At 44.9% G+C, this 8,996-nt stretch overlaps 1 protein-coding gene across 1 annotated transcript in view; it reads right to left on the bottom strand.

Moving 5' to 3' along the window:
• Positions 1-675: 675 nt before the first annotated feature.
• Positions 676-8,996, bottom strand: part of KCTD1 (potassium channel tetramerization domain containing 1) — a 35,301-nt gene continuing 26,980 nt past the window's right edge. The window contains exons 2-4 of the mRNA XM_082014659.1: positions 8,457-8,601; positions 5,862-6,167; positions 676-2,754 (exon numbers count right to left, since the gene is read on the bottom strand). Coding sequence (XP_081870785.1) covers positions 2,596-2,754; positions 5,862-6,167; positions 8,457-8,601 — 610 coding nt within the window. The 3' untranslated portion in view covers positions 676-2,595. The remainder of the gene's footprint in view (positions 2,755-5,861; positions 6,168-8,456; positions 8,602-8,996) is intronic.

Genomic DNA, 8,996 nt, shown 5'->3' with positions numbered 1-8,996 from the left:
TGAGCGCAACCTGCCGGCTTTGGGAGCAACGCAACGAAAGGCGCAAGTGGCAAAGCTCCTCGCCCTCCGCGCCCAGCCTGTGTGAAGGCTGCGGGCACTGCCAGCACTGGGGCAGGTGCTGCGGGGCTGATTTTGGGGCCGCTGATGCTCCTGGCCAGGCAGGCTCGGGGTACCTGCTGGCCAAGTGGCAGAGAGCAGGGAAAGGAGCCGCAGCCGCCTGCCCCGGCTCCAGCCTGCCCCGAAGCACATGCCCGTACGTAAACACGGTGGCCAGCAGGGCAGGTCTGGATTCGAGAGTACCTCTGGGCTTAAGAGAGAGCGTAAACATACCCCCGGGTACACTGCAGAGGCCCCGGGGGCGAGGGTCCACCGGGGAGCGCAGGGAGGGCTTCCTGCAAACATCTGAAACTTGCCTTGTACCGGTACCCACGTACCCTCAACCCCCAGGGACAGGCATCTTTTTCAACATCACCAATTTCATACCGCTTCCAAAGGTTTGAAGGTCTGTTAAAAACATTTATTTCCCAAGGTTTTAGCTTTCTGGCTTCTATGCAAACTAAGAACCAAATTGTGGGCAGTAAGAGCAAGCATTGGTTTACTTTGTAAGAAAGAGGACTACTTGCTGCTAATTGAAACCAAGCATTTTCAATGAGGCAGCTGTTTCAGTACTGTGAAGAGGCAGATCAGCATCACATTGAAGATCCAATAACCTGCTAATGAACCTTAATTTTTGGAGCCCCCTCCCTCACCCATTTCCACGTTTCAATAATTTCAAAACCATTGATATGTACTGCCAGAGAGTTATTTAAGTACGCCCTCTGATATCTTTTAATAAAAACCAGAAAAATGGTAGCTTTTTCTTGAATTATCAGACTATATTAAAAACCTTGTTACATGTATTTAACAATGTCTTTTTTTTTTTTTCTTTTCTTAAATAAATAGCAAAGTGTCACCAAAATGAATGGAACGCTGGCACCATTGCGTCAATAGAAATTCCGTACTAGGATGAATACACAGTCATATTCTGGAATATTGCATAAAAAGATACTTTGGAGGAAAGGTGGTGGTTGCTGGTGCATCTCAGGTGTTGAAAGCATCGACCCATGAACGGTCCGTCGCAGCGGTATCGTGGCGTTGCGCCTTTGCAGAATCTCACCGGCCTGAACCAGGCGGCTGCGGAGGTGGCCTTGGTGAGACTCTGCAAGAGAACAACTTGCAGGACATCTAAGACAGGACATCGACTTACCGCCTGCTATCAAGAGTAATGCAGCTGATGGCGTAACACGTCTCGCTCTCTAGGCAGAAGGACACTAGCTTTAAACAAGGGAAACGAACAGCATTAAAAACAAACAGGCTGACTAACGCTCAGCAGGGCAAAGGCTTGGAGCGTAGAAGCTGGCAACTCCCTGGTCAAGAGGGAACGATGCAACTATTCACTGTTACATTGAAGGTTAACAGAACCAGGCATCATTTTCTGATGGGTTTCCCTGGGCTGAGCTGGTGTTATTTTTAAGTCTGGCCAACAGCCTCTCTTCAAACCGGGACAAAGCTTAAAAAGGACAGCGCTGAAGGAAGACCAGCAACATGCGGCACACCAGACCGATCCTGCAACGGCGTCTGCTGCCTTTACCTCACTCCGTCGTGTGCGGGCAGCGCTGCCCGCCCGCTGCCTGCCGGAGCGGCCGCCACACGACGCGCCAGAGTGCAGTCAGCCAAATCCCACCTCTCTGCTTCTGTTGGCTTAAACCAGACCCTCATTATTTTAAACAGAGTTTATTGTATTTAATACATTATAAAATTTGAAAAAATTGTAGGAAAGCAGCAGATTCAAACCAGAGCATCTCTACCAAATATTAATTATTCTGGCCCCCTTTGAAAAAAAACAAACCACAAAACAAAACAAAAACAACAAAAAACCTCATTCAAAAGAAAAGTTAACCTTTCACATCTGTGAGGGCAGACAAAAAGTGTGCGACTTCTGTACAAACTACATTTAAAATTTCAGTTGACTAGCTTTCCAATGCAATGGATGGTCGTCTCCTGAACGCCTGCCCATCCACGTCTAAAAAAGACAGACATAAACCTCCATACGCAAATAAAGTTGAGTCAAGGTGTGTAGACATTAAAAAGTGGATGGCTGTTTGGCAACGGACAATGGGTGAAGAGTAGCCTACGTATCCCCCAATGGTAATGGCTTGTACACCGTTAAGTGGGCCGAGTAAGGCCTAGGACACTTAATGGCCATCACAGCACCAACCTCATCTACCACTTTTTTGTTGTTGCATTTCCTACCCTTTGACATATACATACATATATATATGTACATACATACATATACATACATATTTTTATATATGTGTGTGTGTTTTGTTTTACACCTTGAGGTTATTATTATTACTACTATTCCAAATGTTCCCATATGAATTCAGGTGTGGTCTTTATATTTGATATAAATGTGTCTTTTATTCAATTTTAGTTCCAGGACTTGTTTGGAGTCCAAACTGCACATGAAACGTCCCCCTTTTTTTTTTTTCCCCTCTCTCTTTTCCTTTTTTTTTTTTTTTTTTTTTTTGTGCATAAAGAAACATGTCCATTTTAGTCCAGAGGCTCTTGCTTTATTCGAATGACGGAGGGTGCACGAGATGTCCTTCTGAGTTCTCGTCTCAGTACGTATTCACTGAATTGGGAAGAGTCCACCCCACCTCCACATGAGCCAACAATCTCAAACCCTCTTTGCTGTAACCTCTCAAGTACCTGCAAAAAAGAGGAAACAAAAACCGATGTATAAGTAAATAAATAGACTATGTGCTATCTGAGGATGGTAACTACTGTTTTCAAATGGATGCAGCTAGTACACAAAAGTGCTTACGCAGATGCACTAACTGGTTCCCTCAACTTCATTGTATTGGACCGACTTCTGCTGACTTTGGCCACTGAGCAACAAGAGATAAAATAAGAAAAATACATATTTTTTTTTTTAGTACTGTCAAATAAACTATTCTTCTATCCGCAGAAACTTGCCCGAAAAAACACTCTCTGCTTCACAAAACTTACAGTACAACAGGGCCAATATAGGATTCCACAGCAGACGCTGGGGATGCTGAGCGAACACCTCAACTAAATGGTGACAATGCAGAAACTGCGGTCATAATTTCACAAAAGTTACCATCATATTTTCTAGACACTTAAAAACCAACCATGATCACAAAGATCTGTGGCTACAGTTACTTGTGGTAAAACCTGCAACCTTTTAACTTTAATTACAGGACTAACGAGTTCTGCCTATTCACCTCCTTTCCTCCCTTTTCACAACCTGAGTGTTGCTTCCAGTGGGAAATAAACGACTAAAAGAAAAAAAAAAAAAAAAAAAGGAGAAAGTAAGAGTCCGCAAGGCTCCTGGGGTGGCAGGGGCACGCACCCACGCAGTTCACCCAGCCACCGGCTCCAGGCTGCTCCAAGCATGGTCTCCTTCCACACCACTACTCCACTATTAATTTTTTTAATTACTTGTGTTCGTGCTGCTTTACTGTAACTGCAGGGCTGAGGTGTTCTCTCCCTTGTTTATACTCTTTGCTACTTTCATCTTCTTCTTTATCTGTTCTGCTGTCTGAGCTTCCTTCGCCTCACCTGTGAAGGAGACCCTTTCCAGGGCTTCACCAGGGTCATCTGGGATGGCCACCAGCACCAAGGGGTGGCAGACACTGCCGCACCCCACAGGACACGGGACCCTCCGTCCGGCATGACCGGACCTCGCTGGGGTTGTGCTGGGAGCGAGTGCCTACCAAGTCTTTCCCATCTATTTCACCAATTAGCAAATTGGCTTGCACGTGTGCCCGGGCAGCGAGGGCACAGAGAGCGGCAGAAGGCTGCAGAGGCTTGAGGTGGGGGGAGAAGCGAGCTGTGGTTTAAAAATGCCTGAAACAAGACATGCCACGTCTTTGCATGTATTGCTTCAGGTTGGCAAAAGCCTTTCCAAAATACCTGAGCATGGCTAGTTGCACAGCAGACAATGTCAAAAAGGAGGGGGTGGGAAAAGAGACTCGGAAGCAACCATCAATTTTACACATTGTTATTAGGACTGAGAAATGCTTGTGTCCCCCAGAAATGAAAGATGCAGAATTATCAACACAGGATTGTCATCTCTCTTGAAGCCTGTGCATATTTTGCCGCTCTGAGTGGGGTTTTTCACATCTGTAAATATGCTTGGCGATTCTTATTTGTGTGACAAAAGTGTAAACATCAGGATAAGAGAAAAACTTCTAAACGATACAACTGCTTTGACAACTATCACATGATGTGTGGCTAAATAACCCTCCTTGAAAGTCCTATCCCTTTTCAACTGAGGGAGCAGAGCAGAGCTTCTCGACCTGGCAGATGGAAAGATGCCCAGTTCAGCTTACAAGTCTCTTCTCTGTAAGGACTCGCTCATGAGCCTGGAGCATTTAGGAGGTGTATCTAAACCAGACTGCATCAAGAGCGCTAGTGACAATTCCAGATGTGAAGAAGTGTTCCATTCCAAAGTGCTGGCTGTGGAGGATGTGCTAACTAGGTGGAGACAGGTGTGTGAGGTTGGTTGTTTTTAACCAAGAAAGGATAAAACAGATGACACTATAAGTTTATTATAATTCGTCCAGAAATTACCTGCATTTCTCTCCCAGATTTTTTTCTTATCCATTTCCTAACAGCTACTGATTTTAGATACTGCTACATCCTTCACTATGCCATAAGAAATTAGGAAAAAATGCTGGAAGTGAAAGTGGAAGGTCTTCCCTGAGACCATAGAAACGGGCGGGTCCTTATTTGCAATAAACTGACGTGCCTTTGTTTTTGTTACCTCAGCAAGGCGGAAGATTGAACATCATGTCTTCATTCAAAGTAAAAAGTATATGGTGATTTATTCAAGAAGTATCAGGGAGGTCTTTATCAAATGCAGGAGACCTGGGTAACACTGGAAAAATGACACACTAGTTTCTAACCACACCTGTGACAACCTCCCCCCTACTGTACAAGCCTTGCCTAATAAGTCTCGTTGAAGGGTGAAAGCCCTACTAGGATGTCCCAGTTTGAGGGATAGCAAGGGGGGGCTGAGGCAAAGTCCCCTGTACGAGGGGGGGGGATGCCTTCTCCCGTGGCTGCAGGCTGCCCTCTTCTCCCAAAATACTGGGTCCTGTTTCAGCAGGGAGGAAGAGGAAGCTGCCTGTGCTCTCCCGTCATGGAACTGTGTCCCTCCTTTCGGCAGCGGGCCAATGTCACTGGCCAGTCATCTCTTTCTCACATTAATTCTCCTTTCCCATCACTTCCCCAGAATAAGAGACCGAGGCTTCACCTTTTTGCTCCTCTGTTCTTCCTATTTAGTTTCAGAGCTCCTGTGGACGCTGGTAAATCAGAGCATCTCCACTACCTTTCTCAGGTGAAGGGACAGAGCACAATGCCCTCACAACAGCTCTGTGGGGATGGAGCATCTTCCCTCCCTGTGCCCTCCCATCAATCCAGATGAGATTGATTGAATAAACAATTTATAACAAGCAGGGCAAGGGACTGGAAGCAGGCTTGAATGGTTGCCTTATAATCAGATGTCAAAAAAATGTTTTTCCAAATATGCAATGTCTTTATATCGAGGCAAACATGCTCCTCCTAAAGTAGGCTTTTAATACTACTGTAGTTTGCTTTGCAAAGAGATTTGGTGATGATATGTGTAAATTAAATTGAGAATGCAGCCCTGACCCATAGAAGTAAATAACTAGCTCAAAGCCTCCAGCTGATTTTGTTCATTGAAACGCTCCAGTGACAGGGTAGAGGGTCAACCCAGTGCTACCTGGCCAGCAGGCTCCCTTCCAAAAAATGCATATGTGACTTCCTACCTGAACTGAGTTGAGGTGACAGTATCCGTTCAGTGGAAATCGGATGACATGCGTCGAGTCGTGATTCCAGCCGGCATTGACAGAATTACACATCACGTCACCGATTTCTGGAAACACTTCTTCTATCAACGACTTATCGCCGCTCAGGGTAATCCTCTCTCCAAGATCTGGGGCAACTCGCACCACCAGGCACTCACAAGACTTTGAGAAGCGGCCACTCTCCCGGTCCTGTTTCCACCGTTCCATCTCTCCAAGCATGGGCTGAAGCTGGAAATACTTTGCTTCTTCATATAACAAACTGTAGTCCTGAAAGACACATATATTACTGTGCACAATTAAGAAAAAGGCATTGCTAATGTACCACTTAATGTATATGGTTATTCAGGCTAATACCACTCTAGATCTGGAAGCCTTTAGACATAGTTCATAATTACTGTGTAGGAAGGTGTAATAAAATAACAGCGCAAGCAAAAAATAACCATCAGCCACTTGAAACAGACTGGGTATAGCAGCGTTAGCGGGGGGGTAAGCTATGCTTGCTCAACTCCCTTCTGCTACGGAATAATGCAGGCAAAAATCCCACTTTTCCCCGGTATTTTATCCCCATAGTGATGTCATAGAATAATGACCTCATTGAACAGATGGAACAGAATTCAATCAGGATTCAGGAAATTCATCACTAGGATCCATCGCATCTTACAGCAATACTAGCAGGCATTGTAACAGGTATAAGAATGTAAATGAGGGAGCCTGTGATGGTTCCAAGTGTAAAATGATTCAGATATTTGCATAATGAATTACACATATTATTGCATTTTAAAAATTAAGTATTTTTTAATACCTCCCCATTTTGCCAACAGTATTGTTTACTACATTGTCTCAAATGCTGGAGCAGAGCGAACGCATTTCTAAGCACAGCCAGTACAGAAGTAATTTAGAACTGATGATCTGGAGTGTGTCTACTGCCATTTTTTAAATTAAAAAAAAAAAAAAAAATCTTGTTTTTCTAGGTTTAAGACTGTAAGACCATTTGGAAAATATTTATACAGAGAAAAGCAATACATGAGAATTACGGAGCAGAACAACAACAACAAAGGAAGACCGCTAACAGTCAATATGGCCCTGAATTTGAGCTATGGACAGAATGCTTTATGAGAATGGGACACCTAAACCATGCTCAAAATACTGCTTACATTTAATGTGTAATAAAAAAGTCATCTAATCTATCTATTTCTAAGAAACAAGGACCACTGTTCATTTTAAGCGCTAACCTTCTGGACAACTTAACTGGGGAGACCCCTTTGAACATCAAGCTAGTTGGGCAAACTTGCCAGGAGTTACATTCTTAACTTCAGCACAGCTACAGTATGTTGATATGCTTAAAAGGCTCTGCAGAGATAATGTCTTAATATTGCATGGAAGGTGGCTTTTCCTTTTTCTGTATTTCTGATTATCTTCAGGACAATTGCTGAGAGCAGCACAAAGCCACGCTAAGGCTTCAAAACAGGGATATGATGCCTATCGGCTAGTTCCAAACTCCCACATTGTTCCGGTAAGTCTACCCTTGTCACGCACCGGAGAAGTTAAGTATGTGTCTACAGCAGATAATTCAAAGGTTGCTGCAATACTCAACTCACACCTATTATGCCCCAAACACCTGAAAATCTGTCTCAGATACGAGGGATAAAAGACTGCATGCTGGTGCGAAGGGCTCTAACCCTTCCCCATCACCTCTCCTCTTCAATCTGAATTGCTGTATTTCCTACGGTGCACTAATGGCACAGCCAGCTACGTTCGTATGTGTTCATTAAGTGACGATAAAGATCTGTTCTGATTGCAACCGCGGTCTCCAGCGCTCACTTCGCTGACACCATATATACACCCACATACCTACAAACGGATAAACACAGAACAGCACACGGAGTCTGAAGCTCTGCCTCTGTAGGCTAACATGTAGTTTGGTGAACTACCACAAATTTAATTTGTTATTAAAAAAAAAAGCAGAATCTTTAATAAAGCGTAAATAATACATGCAGAACTACTCATCCCTGACTTCTCTAAAGCTCCCAAATTAAACTTGCGGTATGCATTCAAGAGTCTGGGGGAGAAAATATTCTATGACTTAATGCTCAAATATTACCATGTGTGCAGTTTATTTTATCAATACTGTGATTCCCACACCATGCTCTGAATTTCAGCGTGGCCGTGGAAGCTGGAGCTGCTGCAATCAAAGGGGATGCATAAAAGCTGATGAGAGGACAAGTAATCAGCAAAGCTCACGAGCAGTCGGTCCCAGATTGTAACACCTTTTCCGTCTGCATCAGCATCCTACGATATTTAATTTCCCCAGGTTAAACATGGCAAGGTTGCTCCATTACGCTATAGCCAGGAGGGGAAGATTTAATATTGATGCCACTCTAGGAAAGGCTGACAGATGCCACTTTAGCAACCCCACGCTCACTTTTGCCACGTACCTGCCATGCAGCACCATGCTCTACAAGCCCACAACCCCATCTAGGGCTCTCTTTTGACTACACGCCAGACACTTGCTTTACCAAGCTGCATGCAAAACAGCCAAGCCCCTTGAAATCTCACCTTGAAATCATCAGGAATGAGGAGTTTTGACGTCCTTAAAAAATTCAAGATATATCTGAACATCTGCCCATCTCTGTCGATGAAATAATGCTGCTTGAGACTGTCGAGGACAATGGGCTCCGTGCCATCGAAAAGCCGGCCGATTCTGCAGAGGAAACAAGAGGCGAGTGGCAGGGTCAGACCAAGCTCAGCTCAGCAGCCGCTCAAACGGCCCAACGCTGCAAAACCCCCTCGCCCCGACCTCACCGAAGCAGCTCTGCGGCTCCGCTTCGTAAGAAAAGGGCTGGTTTCAAACCACGGTTTAAGTTGCAGGTTTTCCAGGGCAGCCTCAGAAACTTCTAAGTAGCACAGCTGGGGAGGTGGAGGGGAAGCAGCCGGGGCAGGAGCCTCTTGCAGCAGCCTCACTGCCCAAATCTGTGCCTCGTGAGATGACATCCCCTCGATTACTTTGGACACCTCTCTTGATAGCCCCCCATGTCCCCAGATGCACCAACTCCCTTGATTGACTCCATTCTGTTTTCTGGGGGACTGCACAGTGAA

This window comes from Phaethon aethereus (genome assembly GCF_964289735.1).
Source record: "Phaethon aethereus genome assembly, chromosome: 2".
In the NCBI taxonomy this organism is placed as follows: domain Eukaryota; kingdom Metazoa; phylum Chordata; class Aves; order Phaethontiformes; family Phaethontidae; genus Phaethon; species Phaethon aethereus.
This window is presented reverse-complemented; position numbering and strand designations above follow the sequence as displayed.